The 23565-nt window shown below is 44.0% G+C and overlaps 2 protein-coding genes across 3 annotated transcripts in view; both read right to left on the reverse strand.

The window, feature by feature from the left end:
• Positions 1 to 23565, reverse strand: part of LOC124615291 (DNA repair protein RAD52 homolog) — an 81612-nt gene that overhangs the window by 50524 nt on the left and 7523 nt on the right. Inside the window, exon 2 of one of the 2 annotated variants that reach the window (XM_047143068.1) lies at positions 11545 to 11768. The exons of the other annotated variant lie outside the window; for it this stretch is intronic. The gene's annotated coding sequence lies outside the window, so the exon portion shown is untranslated. The remainder of the gene's footprint in view (positions 1 to 11544; positions 11769 to 23565) is intronic. 2 annotated transcript variants of the gene reach the window in all.
• Positions 2068 to 23565, reverse strand: part of LOC124616369 (nucleoplasmin-like protein ANO39) — a 64896-nt gene continuing 43398 nt past the window's right edge. The window contains exons 3-4 of the mRNA XM_047144680.1: positions 3021 to 3224; positions 2068 to 2301 (exon numbers count right to left, since the gene is read on the reverse strand). Of these exons, the coding sequence (XP_047000636.1) occupies positions 2068 to 2301; positions 3021 to 3224 (438 nt within the window). The remainder of the gene's footprint in view (positions 2302 to 3020; positions 3225 to 23565) is intronic.

Raw genomic sequence — 23565 nt, forward strand, 5'->3', positions numbered from 1 at the left:
TTTAAAAAATTAAGCTTAAAACAAGCTCTTTATCAGAATACTATTTTCATTATTCCATATCGCGCACTTTGTGACTTGGTGGTGATGTTACAATAGAAAAAAAAAAGAAAAAAGAAAAATTTGATTTTTTTTTTTTTAGTTGAGAGGTTATGCATTGAATTAGACATATTAAAATTAGCTGTATCTTATTGTTTAAAGCTTTAGCTTTAAAACGACATATAAAATACAATTTTATCTCTTATGGGACATTTGTGGGAAGAAAAATAAAAAGACTATTTTGAGGGATGAAAAATTTGATTTATATCAATAAACTACAAAACTGAATAAAATTTGCTTAAAACAAACTTTACAACTTTGACATATCGATTTTTCGATAGGCAACCATATTTTACAAGTCCTTTCAGTACTTTGCTACTTTGTGATACCTGTTGAAGCACTCAGGCACATCAAGAGAGGGGTTGGACGGACAAATTTAGCAAAAAAAGGGGGACCGTTTTCGACCTCCTGGCTTGGAGCGATCACTGCAAATGATACAGTCACCATGTTTTCCGGTGTCCATTCTTGCAATAGCACGGTACAGGCCGTGTAGGTCACCATGCTCAGAGCATGGCCTCTTCCTTGATGGGATTGGTTGAGCCCTGACGTCGCCCACAAGCTCCTTGACGAGACTCTTCTGAAACTGCAAATGACTCTTTGGTGTCTCTCCTCTTTTCTTTGCTATGATGACATATTGCAAGTAAGCATTGATGACTCCCACCCGAAATTAGCCAGAACAATTACCCTTTTGTCAAAATAAAAATTTTTCAAGTAGGCCAAGGCCTATTAGAAAAGTGAATATCGTACCTCGAATAATCAGAAAAAATTTTCCTCCACCATTTCAGGGATTTTCTGACAAAATGGTACGACACGCAGTAGTGATCGGCTCTGTCTAAGGCTCCCACATTTGCCATGTAGTCACAAATCATTAACGGATTCTGGATCACCTCTTCACCACCTCCCCATTTTTTCCGGGTGATTTATTGCATAGTATCTTTGTGATGAGTAAATTCCACGATAACTGGCCTTGTGTCTTTCCACGCTAGAATAACTGCCACTGTGTTCTCCAACACCTTCACGTCGGCCTTTTTTAGTTTTGACAGTTTTTTTCCCTTTACCTGCAAGTAAAAAAAATATATGGTAAATTTTATACAGTCCTATTTTGCAAAATATTTAGTGAAATAAGCTAATTACCTCGACCGGTAAACCTTCTCGGTTTGCCATTATTGTCACGGTTAGATGAGTTTTTTCTTTCTTCAATTCCAATTTAGAATATCTGTCGGTGTACATGTGCCTCCCCTGAGCCTGGCAATCTCGATGTAGTCAAACAAACAAATGAAGGATGATTCGGGACGTAAAGGAAAGTTCAGGGCACACCAAGGACTCCGTCATAGGAGACCCGTAGTAGAGCTCAAATGTCAAAATGTATCCTGTTCCGGAATCGGCCAGGACGTAGACTCGTAGGCCCCACTTCGCCAGTTTCTGAGGATTATAGCACTTGAATGCAATTCTTCCCTTGAAACTGACAGTAGACTCATCCACTGTAATTTTTTCTCCTGGAGGAAAGTGCTCAACACCTGCTGTCAATGAAATCGACGACATTCTTCACTTTTTGGGCTCGAGTAGCAAATTTTGATGAGCCCCGAAGAGTCAGAGGACAAATGTGAAAGGCCCGGTAAAGTTGCAAAAATCGGTCACGGTGAAATACTTCCAGAAAAAATTCCTGCTTTGTTGTCCAATCAGTAGAAAAGTAGGCTTTTATGTCACTTTTTTCATTCATTGCCATGATGAGAATAGTACCCAAAAAAGCTTTTATTTTCATGAAAATCACATCATGCCAACCTTTCTGCTGTGAACAGGGTTTCAGGGGGTTCATTTTTTTCAATCTTATTGTGGGCGTATCGGTTTGTCTCGGACGCAATGTCATTCAAAAATTCATCAGAAAAATATAGTTGGAAAAAATCTACGAAACTCCTACAATTTGTCACTACTTCAGAAATTTTTTCACTTTGTGGCGCAAAATCAATGTCATCAGGAAGCTCCCCTTTTCCTGTAATATCTGTCCACACCACCGCCATCATCCAAATCACCACCATCCTCTAAATTTTCTTCAACAACATTTTCTTCATTTTCTTCCTCATTGTCTTCTTCATTTTCCCCTTCATCATCTATTTCATCATCACTACTTCCTGACCACTCACTCTCACCATCATATTCATCTACATTCCACTCTTCATTACTGTCATTCAGCAAACTCTCAATGTCCTTATTAGATAAACGAGTCCTAATTATGTAGCCACTAACACAAAAATCACCATTTCGTTCGAAAGACAATAAATAACTGAAGCGCAAACATAAACACGACTGCAGGTGTCACGCAAGCTCCATAGCAACAGTGCGACCAATCAGCAGAGCGCTGAGAGGAAGACTGGGGGGAGAGGGGTTGAACACATGCCGATCACCCGCGCTCAGCGTGTAGTTCACATTTTTCCCCAACAGAATGCACCCCGTCCCATGTCGATACTCCAAGCTAGTCCCTAGATACAGCGCTGGGTGTGTGACGCAACAGTCGGGCCACGTACAGTAGAGTCTCGATTATCCGACCTAAACCGGCTGCGGCAAGGTCGGATAAGCGGGAAGGCTGGATAACACAGAAAATAATACAAAAAAACACAAAAATTAAACTGAAGTAGGCCAAATGAGTTAAACATTTAATACAATACAAATCAAATTAGACTGAGTAGATATTTACTGTGTGAAGAAGTTAGCAATTGTCTTTTGTTTGCCTGCTGTTTGCCGTAGTCTCTTAAGGAGTAAAACCTCGGTAGACGATGTTTCCTCCAGTTGCTCTAAATATTTTAAAGCAGTTTCTAAGGCCTTGTGTCCTTTGTGCGAGAAATCTTGGGCGCACTTTCCTCCACTACATCCACTTCTTCATCTTCTTCGTTTCTGTTTATCATGTTGACTATTTCTTCATCTGTCACTTCAAATTCTTCATCTTGGACAATCCATTCATTTATGTCATCTTCTGTGGCATTAGCACATCCCGGAACTTTTTGTAACAATGAAAGCAGGGTAGTATTATCTGCTTCGGTCTGCTGCTGTAGATTTTCATCGTCTGGAGAATTTTCTTGATTTTCCCGTAGCAAATTTTTCCAGGATTTTGCAATTGTATTTGCTCCAACACTCTGCCAAGATTGGGCCACTTCATAAGCTGTCTATCAAATTAATACGGTGCAACTGGCTCTAGCATGTCTTCTCCCTTGTCCATAGCATTAATTAAAGAGGAAAGCAAGTTTCTGTGGTAGTTTCTCTTAGGTCCCTTGATCCATAGGCTAACATTAGGACGTGACATTTGGAGGCAAAAACATGACCTTTATATATTGATCTTGAAGTTCACCTTCATTAGGATGACAAGTGGCATTGTCTAGAAGCAACAGTGCTTTGCGGGCAAGTTGTTGGCTTTCAAAAACTTTTCAGTTTGTGGCATGAACTCGTTAAAAAAACATTCTTTAAAAATGTCTGAGCTCAGCGAAGCATTCTTTTGGTTGTAATATTTCACTGGTAAAGCACTTTTAGATACATTTTTAAATGCTCTCGGGTTTTTTGGCTTACCTATCATAGACAGTTTCATTTTCAAATTTGCTGTGGCGTTACTGCATGCAAGAATTGTCACTCTTTCTTTGCTATGTTTGTAGCCTAGCGCTGCCTTTTCGGCCTTTGACGCTAATGTTTTTTCCGGTAACATTTTGTAATTGAGACCAGTCTCGTCGCAGTTAAAAATTTGATCGCCTGTTAAGTTTTCCTTGTCCAATACCTTGTGAAGTTTGTTCCTAAACAATTGAACAGCTTTAAAATTTGCTGAAAGCTTTTCACCACAGACATCTTTTCTTCCATCTATCGAGCCAGCCTACACTAACTGTGAAACCAGGTTCACCTTCATTTAGTTCGTTACAAAACTTTAAGGTTTTTTCCTGCAAAATAGGTCCCAACATGGGTACACCTTTATCTCTATACTGAGTAAACCATAGGAACAAAGCTTCACTTACTTTTTCATAATTACATTTTTTCATGGCTTTCCGATCTTCCAAAACAGCCGAGGTTGCTTGCTGAGAACACCACTTCTCAATTTCATTGCGGTTCCTTTTCCAGTCTCCAACTGTTGTTTTCCCGATGTTATAATCTTGCGCCACTTTTAATAAAGTTTCACCACTGTCTATTCTTTTTAAAGCTTTAAGTTTTTCTTCCACTGAAACGACCACCTTTTCCCGTTTTGAAGCCATCACCACAAATTTTTACAATAAACAAAGTGCAACACCTCCACTCCACTACAGATCTAAGTTAGCACCGAGGAGTGAGGAGTAGCAAACGGCGACAATGAACTAAGTATCAACAAACAACACGTTAGTCAGTGACCTGTCATCGGCTGGCGCAGGGCCGGCGCGGTGAAAGGGTCAGATAACACAGAATGTCAGATAACCGACGATCAGATAACTGAGACTCTACTGTATATGGGACACGCATCCCATAGCGACTGCCGCGTCGGGCTTCGTATGTGGGCACTTGATTTATTCTTGTGAAACATGCACTAATTACTAAAATGAAGAGAGTAGTTTGCTCAAATCTGCTGCTGGCTCTATTCTTAATATTACTTATTTCAAAAACATCAAGTTCTGAAATAGTAACATGCATGTGTCCCATCATGTCACGTTATGACCTATATGGAATTTATGATGATGTGTATCCCCACATTAATTGGATAGGGACTGAGCTTTTTGCTTTTTAGAAACATGAATCCCTAACATATAGTTAGATTATCAACGAAAAGCTTTCTTACTGATTCCAGTGTTCCAATAATTTTCTCAACACCTTTACACACCCTGTACTTTCCCACAGTTTTAATAACTCCTTATATCTCTCTAACGACAGGAAATTTTAACACTGTTTTAGCCTGTCACTATTTAGCAGTTTCATTGACATACAGTCAGGTACGATTTCCTCTGCTGATTTTCAGGAAGATTAATCTTGACATGTTACACAAACTATCCTGGTGACTCTTCAGTGTTCATGGCAAACCAAACAACATATCACTGAAATAGGTGGTGGTTGTTGGATGTTTAAGGGGGACTAAACAGCGAAGGTCATCAGTCCCCCATTCCAAAATCAGGCGAGCCGAAAAGCTACGAAGCAGATAAAAACCAAAGGGGGAGGAGACGTCCCCCCAGGCGCTAAAAGCACACAAATGCAGCAACAAACACTACAGACAAGAACAGGACAGAGGAACACCAGACAGAAAGAAACAGAAGAAAGGAAGATGGCCGGAGACTGGTTGACTGACCACGAGATCAAAAATGGGAAAGAGTTAACCATCTCACAGCACACCAGAACAGCAACAGACACAAGGACAATAGACACAGAAAGGGAAAGGCGCAGGACCTCCCTAAATCGAACCATAAAACGAACTACCACGGATAAAATTTAAAACGGTATCAGCCATGGAGGCATCGTCGGATAAAACCAAAGCCAAAGTGCCCGGGAGATTAAAAGATTGCCGGAGTGTGCGCAGTCGAGGACACTCCAGCAAGATGTGGCCGACCGTCAGCCGGGACCCACACTGACACAAGGGGGGATCCTCCTGACGTAACAGATGGCCGTGCGTCAGGTAGGTATGGCCGATGCGCAGCCGACACAGGACTACCGAGTCCCTGCGAGAAGCCCGCAGGGAGGAACGCCACACATCGGTCGTCCCCTTGACAGCCCGTAGTTTATTCGGGGCTGTCATGCCACGCCACTCAGCAGCCCACATCCCAAGTACCTTACGGCGCAACACCAGCTGCTGGTCGCGAGCCGTAAGGCCGATCTCCAAAGCTGGGGCGTCTATCGCCCCTTTGGCCAGCCTGTCAACACGTTCGTTCCCTGGGATGCCAACGTGACCTGGCGTCCAAACAAAAACCACCGAACGACCAGAGTGGGTAATGGTGGAAACAGACTCCCGAATAGAGGACACCAGAGGAGAAGAGGGATAGCAGCGGTCGATGGCCTGGAGGCTGCTCAGGGAGTCACTGCAGATGACGACGGACGCATCTGAGCAGGAACGCATATGCTCAAGAGCTCGCAAGATGGCCACCAGCTCTGCAGTAAAAATACTGCTGCCAGCCGGCAAGGAGCGCTGCTCAACATGGGCACCATGAACAAAAGAGTAGGCAGTGCGACCATCAACCAGGGAACCATCAGTGTAGACAGTCTCACAGTCCGAAAATGAGGCGAGGAGAGCAAGAAAGCGGCGACGGAGGGCCACAGGCGGAACCGAGTCCTTGGGTCCCTGTGCCAAGTCCAGACGGACGGACGGCCGGGACAAACACCAGGGAGGCGTAGGTGCACGGACCCGGAAGGGAGGCGGAAGAGGGAATGAACCCAATTCCGACAGCAGGGACCGAACGCGGACAGCGACAGAAAGCCCAGACCTAGGTCGCCGTGCGGGCAGATGGAGGACCATGACAGGGAAAAGCAGGCGACGATTGGGATGGCCTGGCGAGCAATGCACGTGGACAGCATAGTCGGCGAGCAGTCGATGGCGGCGAACCCGCAGCGGGGGAACCCCGGCCTCCACCAGTAGACTGTCCACGGGGCTCGTACGAAAAGCACCAGTTGCAAGCCGGACCCCACAGTGGTGTATGGGGTCTAACAACTTCAACACTGAGGGTGATGCAGACCCATAGACCAGGCTCCCATAATTAAGCCGAGACTGCACAAGGGCTCTGTACAACCGCAGCAGCGTGCAGCGATCCGCACCCCAAGACGTGTGGCTAAGGCAGCGGAGGGCGTTGAGGTGCCGCCAGCATTTTTGCTTCAGCTGAGTAATATGAGGAACCCATGTGAGCCGGGCATCAAACACGAGTCCCAAGAAGCGGCAAGTGTCCACCACTTCAAGCAGGTGGCCGTCGAGGTAAAGTTCAGGATGAGGGTGGACCGTCCGACGCCTGCAGAAGTGCATAACTCGAGTCTTGGCTGCAGAGAACTGAAAACCGTGAGTTAGAGCCCATGATGCTGCCTTCCGAACGGCTACCTGCAGCCTGCGTTCGGCGACTCCCGTAGTCGTGGAGCTAAATGAGATGCAGAAGTCGTCGGCATACAAAGAAGGAGACACCGACGACCCCACGGCTGCAGCCAGACCATTAATGGCCACTAGAAATAAGGACACACTCAACACCGAGCCCTGTGGGACCCCATTTTCCTGTGTATAAGAAGAACTAGAGGCGGCACCGACTTGCACCCGGGAAGAGTGGTGCAATAGAAAGGTTTGAAGAAAAGCCGGGAGCCGACCACGAAGACCCCACCCATACAACGTGGCGAGGATGTGATGCCTCCATGTGGTGTCATACGCCTTCCGCAGATCGAAAAATACAGCAACGAGATGCTGACGTCGGGCAAAAGCCGTACGGACAGCAGATTCCAGCCGCACCAAATTGTCCACTGCAGACCGGCCCCGACGGAAGCCACCCTGGGATGGAGCGAGGAGACCGCGCGACTCAAGGACCCAACACAAACGCCGCCCCACCATACGTTCGAGCAATTTGCACAAAACGTTGGTGAGGGTAATGGGACGATAGCTGTCCACCGCCAGTGGGTCCGCACCGGGCTTCAAGATGGGGACAATAACACCCTCTCGCCATTGCGACGGGAACACGCCTTCGCTCCAAATGCGATTAAATATCGGGAGAAGGTGTCTCTGGCAGTCCCTGGAGAGATGCTTCAGCATCTGCGCGTGGATGCAGTCTGGGCCGGGTGCTGTATCAGGGCAATCGGCGAGGGCAGCAAGGAATTCCCTCTCGCTGAAAGGAGCATTGTATGTTTCAGAACGACGCGTGTAGAATGAGAACGGCGTCCGCTCGGCTCGCTCCTTTAGAGAGCGAAAGGCGGGGGGATAGGAGGCAGTCGCAGAGCTCTGAGCAAAGTGCGCGGCAAGCCGTTCAGCAATGGCGGCAGCGTCCGTGCAGACAGCGCCGTCCAAGGAGAGCCCAGGGACACCCATAGGGGTCTGGTATCCATAAATCCGCCGGATTCGGGACCACACGAGTGAGGGGGAGACATGGGAGCCCAAGGATGAGACATACCTCTCCCAGCACTCCTGCTTACGCCGTGCAATAAGACGACGGGCCAGGGCACGGAGCCTCTTAAAGGCGATGAGGGTCTCGAGAGAAGGGTGCCGCCTATGCCGCTGGAGAGCCCGCCGACGGTCGCGAATAGCCTCAGCAATCTCCGGCGACCACCAGGGTACAGCCTTCCTCCGAGGGAGGCCAGAAGATCGGGGGATGGCAGCCTCGGCCGCTGAAATTATGGATGTAGTTAAAACACGGACCACCTCGTCAATGTCACCCTGTGGGGGAGACTCAATGGCAGCAGCAGAAGTAAAAGCCGGCCAGTCTGCCCTGTGGAGAGCCCAGCGGGGCAGGCGCCCAGAAGAACGACTCTGGGGTAGTGACAAACAGATGGGAAAATGGTCACTACCACACAGGTCAGGGTGCACCCTCCAGTGGAGGGATGGGACAAGTCCGGGGCTGCAAAGAGAGAGATCGATGGCCGAGAACGAGCCATGGGCAACACTGAAATGCGTGGGAGCACCGGTGTTCAAGAGGCTAAGGTCGAGCTGAGCCAACAAATGCTCCACGGCCCGACCGCGGTCATCAGAGACAGTCCCACCCCATAGAGGGTTGTGGGCATTGAAATCGCCCAGAAGCAGCAATGGTGGCGGGAGTTGAGCCAGCAGCGCAGCCAAGACATGTCGGCGGAGCACCCCATCCGGAGGAATGTAAACAGAGCAAACAGTAATAGCTGGCGAGAGCTCAACCCTGGCAGCAACTGCCTCTAAAGGCGTCTGAAGGGGTACTGGCGAGCTACAGACAGAGTGGTGAACAAAGAGGCAAACCCCACCTGACGCTCGTTGACAGGCAGCACGGTTCTTATTGTATCCCCGATAACCGCGAAGGGCGGGGGTCCGCAGTGCAGGAAACCAAGTTTCCTGCAGAGCAATGCAGAGAACAGGGGAATCACTCAGAAGCATCCGGAGCTCTGGCAGGTGGCGGAAATAACCGCCGCAGTTCCATTGCAGAATGGAAGCAGGAAGGGACTGGGAGGGCGTGAATGCGACTAAGAGGCAGACAGCGCTTCAGAGCCAACCGCCGCCACTGGGGGAGTGTCAGCTGAGTCCATAGGAGAGGCCCCCAAGGGTTCCGTGAGGGCGAGATCCGCGGCAGAGGCGAGGATCTCCACCTCATCCCCGGAGCCAGGACTATGTACAGCAGGCGGTGCTGAAACCGCCGGAACGTCCTTCTTCTTGGACACATTCCGTTCCTTCTTCTCGCGTCTGCCCTTAGGGTGAGAGGGCTGGGAGAGCTTCTCTGAAGGAGCGTCGGAGGCTGACGACGACGCAGAAGCCCTACGATCAGCAGGTGGCGGAACCTTCAGCCACTGGCTGACATCTGGCTGGGAAGGAGAAGAAACGGAGGAAGGGAGAGCCCCGAGGGACCCCTTCCGCGAGAGAGGAACCGGCGGAGGCAACGCCGCCGGAGAAGGAGGGGGAGGAATCGAGCCTCCCGGTTGCGGAGCAGATGTCACTCCCGAAGTAAGCTTGGGGGGAGCGACAGAAGAGGGTTTGCCCCCAACTGCTAAGGGGGCAATAGAGGAAGGCTTGCCCCCAGGCACAAGGGGGGCAGACTGAGATACATGGCCCCGAGGGCCCACTGAAGGCGGCACAGATGAAGCGACAACCGTCGCTCGCGCGGGCGACGATAACGTGGCTGCAGCATAAGATGTTCGAAGGGAAGCAGGATACAACCTTTCATATTTCTGTTTAGCCTCTCGATAAGTAAGCCGGTCCAGGGTCTTAAATTCCATGATCTTCCGCTCCTTATGAAGAACGGGGCAATCCGGCGAGCATGGAGAGTGGTGCTCCCCACAGTTGACACATACAGGCGGGGGCGCACGTGGAGAATCGGGATGAGAGGGGCGTCCGCAATCTCGACATGTAGCGCTGGATGGGCAACGGGAGGACATATGCCCAAACTTCCAGCACTGGAAGCACCGCATCGGGGGAGGAACGTATGGCTTCACGTCGCAACGGTAAACCATTACCTTGACCTTCTCGGGCAAGACATCACCCTCGAAGGCCAAGATAAAGGCACCGGTGGCCACCCTGTTTGTCTTGGGTCCTCGATGGACACGACGGACAAAATGCACACCACGCCGTTCCAAGTCGGCTCTCAGCTCGTCATCGGATTGTAACAAGAGGTCACGATGGTAAATAATCCCCTGGACCATATTTAAGCTACTGTGGGGAGTGACGGTAACAGGGACGTCACCCAGCTTATCACACAAGAGCAACGCTCGTGACTGGGCTGGGGAGGACGTCTTGAGGAGGATGGACCCATTCCTCATTTTTGACAACCCTGCCACTTCCCCAAACTTATCCTCCAGGTGTTCCACAAAAAACATAGGCTTCGTCGTAAGAAAGGAGTCACCATCAGTCCTGCTGCAGACAAGGTATTGCGGTACATAAGGCTCCCGCTTGGCACTAGATCGGCGTCCCTCCCATGGCGCAGCCAACGAGGGGAACGTCTGAGGATCATATTGTGCAGCATCAAAGTCGACTCTACCTCGCTTAGAGACGCTGGTGGCCGTGCGACCACCAGCTTGGTGTGATTTATTGCGCTTCATTGCGCCACATCCGCCCAGATGCCACCTACTCCGAACGAGGGCTCTCCCCAAGGGCGCCACCCAGCCAAAGCAACGGGTACCTGGCCGATATCCCGTTGCCCGGAGTCCCCGTGCCCCAGACAAGATGGGCACATACTCCTTGGCATGCATGGGGAGGAAGCAGCTCTGGCATCTGTAGTGCGATCCCTGCGTGGTCAGGGGGCTACCACCAAGAGGGTACATGACGACCCCACCACAACGGACTGGCTACCGTGCTGGATTTTAGGTGTTTAAAGGGTCCACAGTTGTCGTAGGCGCTAAGAAGAGGAGTGCGCACAAGGCGAGAAGGAGACCACCCAGAAGATGTTGGGCGTAGTCCCCCACACACGACAATAGGTAACATGCAAGATGGTGGAGCATGATGGACCAATACAAAAACACCACGTAAGGTGTCCTTCCCCAAATGGCACGCACTGACGACGGAAATTTGGAAGAAAAATGGAGGTCAAACCCAAGAGGGGACCATCACAGAAGGCCAAAACGTTTGAGACTCCTTTTAGTCGCCTCTTACGACAGGCAGGAATACCGCGGGCCTATTCTTACCCCCGAACCCGCAGGGGGATCACTGAAATAAATCAAAAAGATATGTACCATTTTTCACTCAAGCCAATGTTCACAAGGCTAAATCTACTTTTGTAGATCAAACAACAAGCCAGAACAACATAAAACTAAATAATTAATACATGATAACACTATAAATATATCCTGGAGCTGCCTCATCTAAATGGAGCATGTTAGTCACAAAACTCAACAAACCTTTCAACAGTAAGCTGAGCACAGGACGGTCCTAACTCTGAAACCACTGCACTTCCTCTGTGCTTGTATGGCAGGGCTACTTGGCGAAGGTCATCAAGCAAATATGGTATACTTTTCCTTCTGCATATCCACCATGTATTGCCAATAAGAATCAGAAAGTCTCCCATATGGCTCCTTCATGGACAGCTGTCTGTTCTGGGACAAGCTGTTTCCTAAAATCATTCCTACAAACAAATAACAGACTTACAGGGTTACAGAAGTGTCTGATTCCACCTGTCTGCTTTGACCCATGACATCATCAATATGGTGGAAATGACTATTCTAAGCGTCTCCAATATGATGCCTGTGACGTCACAACATACACATGGCTACACATGGCTACAAAGACATAAATACATATAAATAAAACAATAACATCTCCCTCCAAAAATACAGTCAAACAAAACAAAATTACAACATTCCGCTACACCACAAAATCTACAGGAATCGGACACTTCTCTTGACCTATACACATCAACCACAGTTGATGAGACCAAAACACCAACACCTACAACTACAACTACATAAATTGGAATAGGACATTTCCCTTGACCTATATATGACAACCACAGCTGACAATACCAAAACACCAAAACCAACAGCCGAAAATTGGAATTGGACATCTCCCCTGACTTGTACAGGTCAACCACAACTATTGACACCAAAAACCAAGACTTGCAACTACGAAAAATGAAATCAAAACCACACCTCAAAAATCTAAAAATCAAAGATCCCTACATAAATTAAAACACATTCGATACACCATACATACACCAAACAGGTTGGCCACGCAAACCGTGCACGCACAGACACTGTAAGTTGAGCCCCCTCCCCCTCCACACACACACACACACACACACACACACACACACACACACACAGTGCCACTTGTGCCCATCCCTGGCCCGAAATGACGCAACTCTGGTCAACCTCATGTTCTCACAACAAATACTACACTTCACAATCTCAGCAATCCATCCAAATAACTAGAGAAATTTAATAATGAACAACATGTCCTCCCCCATCTCCGAACACAACATAGCACTGTTATATTTCATTGTCATATCCATACCTAACAACAGAAGCCACACAATAAATTGAATGTCTTACAGCACTACAAACAGCAAACCAATAACACCCAACGAAAGTGCCACAGGTAAACAAAAAAAGTAATTGATAACTCACTGAAAAAACTTCCAAACCTTACATCCCGAACTGCAAACACTGCCAATGGCTTCACACATACAACACCAAGGCTCAAATGAACCCAATACAACACATGACACACACGCACGGACACACACTTGCGGGCGCGCGCCAACACACACACCACCACCACCACCACCACCACCACCACCACCACAGGGCAGCATCAAACACAGCAAGGCAACATCTACAAAGACAACAAACCCAAACTCCATGCCGTAACGGCATCACACACACAACACCCTTACATCATGGGTCACAGCAGACAGGTGGAATCGGACACTTCCATTGACCCGACATTACTAACTGACTCAATTTAGCATAACTAAGGAAGCGAATGCATCTGGGGTGCAGCAAATTATTATTTATTCTTTTAAGATCAATATTCAATGCTATCAGGTTTCTGCAACTGTTAATCCTGTCTCAATTATTCTTGTCTATGGTCAAGTTTATTTGCTCTTGTGATGTAAGCACTAGCAGTGGCACACCCTCGCATTCCTCCATTGTTTGCAGTGATTTACCCAGTGATAGAGGGTGCTTAATGTGGAGTACGACTATGGTGCAACAGGCATTTTTCACGTATGCAAACTACTGCCAGAGGTGAAGGAAGAGATACGAACAGAAAAAACCATAAAACTGATGTTTCAATTTCCAATCTGTGGTATAATCAGCAGTGCTACCAAATTTTTGCGACTCCATAGCACTGTGCAAACTTGTCTTATATAAGGCTACTACTTGTTCAGTAGATCCATGTTGTGTACAGATTGTGGGACATGAAATGAGTAATATTTTAAATACTTGTTGTGCTTATTACAACACAACATTCTACACGATTAAATAAATAACATTATGCAAATACTTAAAAGACAGATCTGTGGGGCCGTTTCCCTTAGAAAAAAATACAAAATTTAAATACACTTGCAGTGATAAATAAACACACACATGCAAGGATCTGGGGATAAATCAAGACATTACAAGTACATGGACATAATACATGAGGATTCAGGATCTCTTTTTATAGTGTAAAATGACTCTTGCAAGATGAGAGGCTTTAGTTTTTCTTTCCATTTCAGAAACAAGCTTAATATCCACTACACAATTTGTGAAAGGACGACACTAAAAATCTTGCTGCAATTGAACAGGTTGCCCTTCTGCACCATAAATAGGTCCGTTTTTCTAAGATCAATGCAAATGTTTTCTTTCTTTCAGTGATACAAATATGATACACATTATTGGCTTTCTGTTTAATTATTCATCTACACATCGTATTACAATGATATAGGATTTGCATTTTAAAACAGTGAAAGTAAATAGCTCAAAATACACACACAAAATATATAAATTTGCTTTTAGGAGGATAGGACAGTTGGTCGATCATGAGCTTGACAAAGGTACCACCTATGCATTTGACTGAAATGATTCAGGAAAACCATGGAATATCTAAATCACGGTGACCACACAAAGAAAAATTCAGCCTCCCAAATATGAGATTCAAAGGGGTATTTTTAGGTAAAAACACAGCAAAAGCAAAATATATAAAGTGCAACAGTTGTAAAGACTTCAAGTTCCTTAAAATATTTCTGCATTACGACGTACATTGAACAACACTTGTACATCATATGACTCATTTCTGCACATACAGAATTTTTCTAGTCAATAGCTGATTCTCTCAAAATGAGTCTTTATTAGCCATAACGGTTTGAAAGTAACGATAATACCCGATTTAATAGTTTCAGTATTTCTATGAGTGTAATCATTATATAAAGCAAACAAAGCAGAATACCATCCCCCGCACAGATCTAGAATGTGGCTAGACCACTTCAGTTAACCATCAACAGGAAAATCCAGACCTTTTATAGAGTCCACCACTGCTATTTGCTGGCATCTCATCTCACATTTCAACATCGAGTCATTCCATGTCAATTCAACGCAGTAAAGTAACATTATCAACTTGACCATCTCAGATTCTTTCAAATTTGGTGCATTCAATGAGCCAGATAAGAGGTGGAAAAATACCAATTTGCAGGTGTGTGTTACAACTATGAAGAAAGTTATAGGTCTGTAAAGTTTGGAATTAGTCTGAAATTTACATGCGTCTGTCACAACAAATGACTGTAATTCTAGTTCTAATTCAGTTACAGCAATGAAAATGGTGCCACTGGAAAACTAATGAATAGATCTTTACATTGATATGCTACATGGCAAGTTTCTGAGAATTTTCATACTAAAGGTCACTGACCTTAACCTTTGACCTTGAATATCTCAAAACACCCCATCTTCAATTTTTTTGAAAAATATATTTAATTGATCCAGTATGTTACTATAAATATGGTAAATATCAAGATGCCACACCAAAGGCATCATGCACAAAAAATTATTTTGTCAGCACCAATACACTACCGAAATGAAGAACATAACACACATATATGAAACACAAATTATGATAAAGTACAATCCATAAGTAATATTGTACAAAAATATGGTTTACATTATTATAGTGGTATTAGGAATTATTTACATTACAGGTGTAATGATGGTGGTTGTTGGGACGTTTAAGGGGGACTAAACAGCGAAGGTCATCAGTCCCCCATTCCAAAATCAGGCGAGCCGAAAATCTACGGAGCAGGTAAAAACCAAAGGGGGAGGAGACGTCCCCCCAGGCGCTAAAAGAACACAAATGCAGCAACAAACACTACAGACAAGAACAGGACAGAGGAACACCAGACAGAAAGAAACAGACGAAAGGAGGATGGCCGGAGACTGGTTGACTGACCACGGAAAAAAAAAAAAAAAAAAGGGAAAGAGTCAACCATCTGACTGCACACCAGAACAGCAACAGACACAAGGACAAAAGACACAGAAAGGGAAAGGCGCAGGACTTCCCTAAATCGAACCATAAAAAGGACTACTACGGATAAAATGTAAAACATTGTCAGCCATGGAGGCATCGTCAGGTGTAATGAAAAGGCAATGAAAAGTTATTAGATCTCTCCTGACAATTCTCCAACTAAATTGTAAATGTTCACCAGATCTGATGCAGGGAGATTGTATGTCCTTCCAGTTGGTGTCACTGGATACACTCTTGTGATAATGTCACATTTTTTGATGACACAAGTGTCTGGTTTGGCAGGAAACACAAATGACAGAGATGGTCCATGTGGATGCAAGAAGTTGACCTTTACTTCATCTGTTTCTTCATGTTTGTAAGACATATGCAACCCATCAATGACTACATTTCATTCACCATAGCAATCACTGACTATTCTCTACTCACTAAAGAAGCAGAGTGTGTCTTTGTCTTTACTAAACCTTTGTTAAACAGGTATTACACAATGAAGCTTATGGGTACCTGGAATCGTCCTTGTATTTTTGAAATGTTGTTTCACCTTGGCCTTATCTTCATGATGGGAAACTGATGTATAATGGATGACACATGAAGGAATATTTTCCTCGAACCACTCAAACAACTGTCGTGATGTCAAAATATGATTTTCATAAGGTCGCTTGAGGTTGGCAAGTCTTGCTAATCTCTTTACAGTCCCTGCTACCCCATCACAAGGTCCTTTACAATGTGCTGTAGGGAAAAAAAGAGCCATTCTGTTGTAACATCAAAATCTTCTTGATTCATGAAGTTTTTGTATTGGGCAGCACATCCATTCAAAAAATAATAAATATGCTTTGGATTTTAAAACTGACATTTTAAGAAATTGATGAAATTTGTCTGGAAAGAATAAACATACACTGTATCATGCTGAAGGCAGTCAGATATTTCCATGTATGATACATGTCATATTTCATTAGTTCTTTTGAGTCTCTGTAGTAAGCTACAAATGGGTGAATTGTAGCTTGGGTCATTCCATGTCAACTCAACCAATTTGAGGAAATGTTCCAGCTGATAGTCTCAGATTTGGCTGAAATTTAGCACACCAATGCTACCAAGTGTGCAACACTCATGTACAAAATTTTAAGTTCCCCTGTCAGTTAGTTCTAGAATTATGGCTTGTGAAAGAAGGTGGCGTGACCCGGAAATTGCAGCCCACATCTGGCAATCTATCTTCAGACCCAACTTCAGGTCTTAATAACTTTGGAACTATTCCGCACAGTCCAGTGAAATTTTTACAACCCAGTAACATCCACTTAGAGAACACACTCCATGAATCAAAACACCAACATCATATTTCTGAGGGAAAATAAAAAATTCCAAAATGTGATTAAAAAATGTAATATGTTAAAAGGTACGGATTGTAGGTGCCCTCTATGCCAAATACAATTCACTCAAAAAGGGTATAAATTTTTTTTGTGGTAAGCTTAATGTGGTCTAAACACACACAGAACTCATCTTGCCCATATCAGTCACACAGCAACATGCACACGAAAATACAAAAATTTGAAAAATTACCTGAAAAACATGGATTTTCTAAGTGTGGTAGCACAAAAGGGACAAGTGATATCCAAGCCAAATTTCAAACATTGCGTAAGTAGACCATAATATAATATGTGGCAAAATTTCAACTTGTTATTGCAAGGCATTTGTGTACAATAAAAGTTGACAGAGATGTATTTGGTTAAGTTTCTTTTAACACGATTTAGCAAGTAATAGTGATGATGCAGGCAGCTTGTTTCAGACGAAGCTGCAGCAATTGTTGGGAACCATTAGGCAACAGAATGTTAAACAATGGTAGTTTTCAGGGTAAGAATGAGTCATTGTTAGGCAGGAACAACAAAGGAAGCAAGCAACAATTACAGGTTACTCATGTTTTTAAGATTCTAGTTCAGACAGGTCAGTACTGTTGTGGAAAGTCAGTATGGAGGCAGAAGAGTGTACTAGTGGTGCTTTTGCTCAAACAAGTTGCAGTATTGGTAGAACACAAGACTCTGAATGTCATAAAACAACATACGGAACAAAATGTGGCATTCACTTTGTACTGTATGATCTGGATGAATCAGACCAAGATTTGTTGCTATGGAGATCCGGGATACACCCTGTGGGCACAAGAAGTACAGTTTCAGGAAACTTTAGTGTTTGTTATCATCATATGAAAGTGTTTCTGGATAAGTATTCTTTCATACAAAGAAGTTGTTTTGATCCATTTTGGATTCATAAGAAGACAGTGAAGTGTAGCTTCAGAGAAATTGATATAAAATCAGTATTGAAAGTGAATCAGTGCATGGGACTTAACATGAAACCAGGACACAATTTATGTTCCAGGTGTGTTACATCGTTAAAAAATGAAGAATATTCTGATAATTTACATGACAGTGACGAAGAGTATCAGCCACCTACAACCATAGCGGATGAGCAATTAAATACTTCAGTGACTGCTCTTCGTTTGTCTCCCATGAAGACACACAAAGTTAGAAAAGAGAGACAGGCCCAGCTATGGTAGAAGAAAACTACAAGAAGCTCAAATGGAATTAAAACACAAAATAGCTGACACACTGATGGTGGAAGAGGAAGAACTATCTGCTCCAAATGAACAGAAATCATGCCAGAAATGCTCTGATTTGGACAACATTGTGCATGATTTGAAAGAAAAATGTGCCATATCCACACGCCAGAAAAAGTAGCCATTCTTACCCTTGCACCTTCCAGCTGGTCTATTGACTACACTGCAAAGGAATTCAATGTTTCTACATATACGGTAAAGCAAGCTAGGAAAATAAAAGCAACCCAAGGAGTGCTTCCACAACTTCAGCAGGCTCAGGGTAAGCAATTGAGTTCAGAAATAAAGGTGCTAGTGTCAGAGTTTTATAAAAATAATGACTACAGGCGAATAATGCCTGGAAAAAAAGACTATGTAACGGTGAAAATGGGAAATGTACGTGTACAGATGCAAAAAAGAGTAGTTGTATGCAACATATCAGAACTATACGTAGAATTCAAGGAAAAGTATCCCAATACCAAAGTAGGTTTATCATCTTTTTTCAATCTTCTGCCAAAATGGGTTGTGCCTGTAAGTGCAAGGGGCACACACAATGTTTGTGTATGTGAGACCCATCAAAATGCTAAGCTGATGTTTGCTGCTATAAAGGATTCTGGTCTGGATTACAAAGGTGCAATGAAGCTCCTAGTGTGTGACATCAGTTCCTACCAGTGCATGATACACAGGTGTGAAAAGTGTCCTGGTAAGGCAAATCTTGAAGAACACATGAATGACAAACTGTACGGTGAACTCCTTATGGATGACGATGAACTTGTTTCTTATAAACAATGGATACACATGGATCGCACAAGTCTTGAAACAAAGCAAAGTACAGTGGAAGATTTTGTTGAAATGTGTTGTCAAAAAACGGACAAACTGACCACACACAGCTTCACAGCAACAGCACAATCGGCTTATCTCCAGTTTTGTAAGGATAATTTGAAACAAGATTAAATTATAGTAATACTAGACTTTTCTGAAAATCATGAATTTATAGTTCAAGATGCCATTCAAGGATATCATTGGGACAACAGTCAAGCAACTCTCCAGCCATTTGCGATTTACTATAGAGGTGAATCAGGTGAAGTGTCTGTCACGAACCTGTGCGTTTTTAGTGACTGTTTAATTCATGATGGCATTGCAGTTCATGCCCACATTCGCACTGTAATGGCATATGTGAAAAACAAGCTGTCTCACACACATTTTACGAAATACTTCAGTGATGGAGCAGCTAGTCAGTACAAAAACTGTAAAAATCTCAAAAATTTATGCATGCACTACTATGATTTTCAGAGTCACGCAGAATGGAATTTTTTGGCAACAAGTCATGGCAAAAATGTATGTGATGGTATTGGTGCTACCATTAAGCGCATGGCATCACGAGCTAGTCTGCAGCACCCTACAGGTAGTCACATTCTAACATCTCTTCCATTATTTTTCTGGATACAGAAAAATATCTCTGGCATACAATCATTCTATGTTTCGAAAGATGAGGTGAAATCAGTTGAAGAGTTGCCAAAAAACAGACTAGAACACGTTAAAACTGTTGCAGGCACAAGGAGCCATCATCACTTCTCTCCAGCGGACTCTGACAATGTGCAGATGAGCAGATTGTCTCGTTATAACTATAGCTGCGTGCGCAACATGTGTCTTCACAGTGTGTCTGACTCAGGATTCAGAAGCAAAAGCAGCAACATACAACCAGTTTGCTATGTTATTGAAGCAGAAGGTGATGTAATTGCGAACTTCATGGCACCAGCAGGACCAGCAAGATCATTTCATTGGCCACGTTTGGCAGACAGGTGTTGGATTCCTTTTGATCATATTCGTATGACAGTTCCAGTTCCTACCACAGTGTCAGGAAGACAGTACAATTTGCCACTCAATGTACAGAGTACAGTAGCTAAAGTGTGGGAGAACTTCTGTTCGAAGCACAATCAACTGGTTTTCAGCAGTTAAGGTGCAGTAAACATTAATGATAGGTTGTGTTAATCTGTCTATATGTTGTTGCTTAGTGATTAAACAGTTGTGGGAGAGGATAAGAAGAGGCAGAACAGTTTACGATATGTTTTTACAAAATTGTGTTGTGGAACAATGGCCACATCACCAAATACATCTGTCAACTTCCATTGTACACAAATGTCTTGCAATAACATGCTGAAATTTTGAGATATATATCATTATGCTCCCCCTCATGAACCATGGACCTTGCCGTTGGTGGGGAGGCTTGCGTGCCTCAACGATACAGATAGCTGTACCGTAGGTGCAACCACAATGGAGGGGTGTCTGTTGAGAGGCCAGACAAAAGTGTGGTTCCTGAAGAGGGGCAGCAACCTTTTCAGTAGTTGCAGGGGCAACAGTCTGGATGATTGACTGATCTCGCCTTGTAACACTAACCAGAACAGCCTCGCTGTGCTGGTACTGTGAACAGTTGAAAGCAAGGGGAAACTACAGCCGTAATTTTTCCCGAGGGCATGCAGCTTTACTGCATTGTTAATGATGATGGCGTCCTCTTGGGTAAGATATTCCGGAGGTAAAATAGTCCCCCATTCGGATCTCCGGGCGGGGACTACTCAGGAGAACGTCGTTATCAGGAGAAAAAAAAAACTGACGTTCTACGGATTGGAGCATGGAATGTCAGATCCCTTAATCGGGCAGGTAGGTTAGAAAATTTAAAAAGGGAAATGGATAGGTTAAAGTTAGATATAGTGGGAATTAGTGAAGTTCGGTGGCAGGAGGAACAAGACCTTTGGTCAGGTGAATACAGGGTTATAAATACAAAATCAGATAGGGGTATTGCAGGAGTAGGTTTAATAATGAATAAAAAAAAATAGGAGTACGGGTAAGCTACTACAAACAGCATAGTGAACGCATTATTGTGGCCAAGATAGACACGAAGCCCATGCCTACTACAGTAGTACAAGTTTATATGCCAACTAGTTCTGCAGAAGACGAAGAAATTGATGAAATGTATGATGAGATAAAAGAAATTATTCAGGTAGTGAAGGGAGACGAAAATTTAATAGTCATGGGTGACTGGAATTCGAGAGTAGGAAAAGGGAGAGAAGGAAACATAGTAGGTGAATATGGATTGGGGCTAAGAAATGAAAGAGGAAGCCGCCTGGTAGAATTTTGCGCAGAGCATAACTTAATCATAGCTAACACTTGGTTCAAGAATCATGAAAGAAGGTTGTATACGTGGAAGAACCCTGGAGATAGTAAAAGGTAACAGATCGACTATATAATGGTAAGACAGAGATTTAGGAGCCAGGTTTTAAATTGTAAGACATTTCCAGGGGCAGATGTGGACTCTGGCCAAAATCTATTGGTTATGAACTGTAGATTAAAACTGAAGAAACTGCAAAAAGGTGGTAATTTAAGGAGATGGTACCTGGATAAACTGACTAAACCAGTGGTTGTACAGAGTTTCAGGGAGAGCATAAGGGAACAATCAACAGAAATTGGGGAAAGAAATACAGCAGAAGAAGAATGGGTAGCTTTGAGGGATGAAATAGTGAAGGCAGCAGGGGATCAAATAGGTAAAAAGACATGGGCTAGTAGAAACCCTTGGGTAACAGAAGAAATATTGAATTTCATTGATGAAAGGAGAAAATATAAAAATGCAGTAAACGAAGCAGGCAAAAAGGAATACAAATGTCTCAAAAGTGATATCGACAGGAAGTGCAAAATGGATAAGCAGGGATGGCTAGAGGACAAATGCAAGAATGTAGAGGCTTATCTCACTAGGGGTAAGATAGATACTGCCTACAGGAAAATTAAAGGGACCTTTGGAGAAAAGAACCACTTGTATGAATATCAAGAGCTTTGATGGAAACCCAGTTCTCAGCAAAGAAGGAAAAGCAGAAAGGTGGAAGGAGTATATAGAGGGTCTATACAAGGGCGATATACTTGAGGACAATATTTTGGAAATGGAAGAGGATGTAGATGAATATGAAATGGGAGATATGATACTGCGTGAAGAGTTTGACAGAGCACTGAAAGACCTGAGTCGAAACAAGGCCCCCGGGATAGACAACATTCCATTAGAACTACTGATGGCCTTGGGAGAGCCAGTCATGGCAAAACTCTACCATCTGGTGAGCACGATGTATGAGACAGGCGAAATACCCACACACTTCAAGAAGAATATAATAATTCCAATCCCAAAGAAAGCAGGTGTTGACATGTGAAAATTACCGAACTATCAGTTTAACAAGTCACAGCTGCAAAATACTAACGCGAATTCTTTACAGACGAATGAAAAAACAAATTCTGAAAGTGGCAGGGGTAAAATACAGGGAGCAAAAGGCTATTTACAATTTGTGCAGAAACCAGATGGCAGTTATAAGAGTCGAGGGGCATGAAAGGGAAGCAGTAGTTGGGAAGGGAGTGAGACAGGGTTGTAGCCTCTCCCCGATGTTATTCAATCTGTATATTGAGCAAGCAATAAAGGAAACAAAAGAAAAGTTCGGAGTAGGTATTAAAATCCATGGAGAAGAAATAAAAACTTTGAGGTTCGCCGATGACATTGTCATTCTGTCAGAGACAGCAAAGGACCTTGAAGAGCAGTTGAACGGAATGGACAGTGTCTTGAAAGGAGGGTATAAGATGAACATCAACAAAAGCAAAACGAGGATAATGGAATGTAGTCGAATTAAGTCGGGTGATGCTGAGGGAATTAGATTAGGAAATGAACACTTAAAGTAGTAAAGGAGTTTTGCTATTTGGGGAGCAAAATAACTGATGATGGCCGAAGTAGAGAGGATATAAAATGTAGACTGGCAATGGCAAGGAAAGCGATTCTGAAGAAGAAAAATTTGTTAACATCGAGTATAGATTTAAATGTCAGAAAGTCGTTTCTTAAAGTATTTGTATGGAGTGTAGCCATGTATGGAAGTGAAACGTGGACGACAAATAGTTTAGACAATAAGAGAATAGAAGCTTTCGAAATGTGGTGCTACAGAAGAATGCTGAAGATTAGATGAGTAGATCACATAACTAATGAGGTGGTATTGAATAGAATTGGGGAGAAGAGGAGCTTGTGGCACAACTTGACTAGATGAAGGGATCAGTTGGTAGGACATTTTCTGAGACATTGAGGGATCATCAATTTAGTATTGGAGGGCAGCGTGGAGGGTAAAAATCGTAGAGGGAGACCAAGAGATGAATACACTAAGCAGATGCAGAAGGATGTAGCCTGCAGTAGGTACTGGGCGATGAAGAAGCTTGCACAGGATAGAGTAGGATGGAGAGCTGCATTAAACCAGTCTCAGGACTGAAGACCACAAGAACATATCATTATGGTCTACTTATGCAGCGTGTGAAATTTGGCTTGGATACCACTTGTCCCTTT

Source organism: Schistocerca americana, chromosome 5 (assembly GCF_021461395.2).
Source record: "Schistocerca americana isolate TAMUIC-IGC-003095 chromosome 5, iqSchAmer2.1, whole genome shotgun sequence".
Lineage (NCBI taxonomy): Eukaryota > Metazoa > Arthropoda > Insecta > Orthoptera > Acrididae > Schistocerca > Schistocerca americana.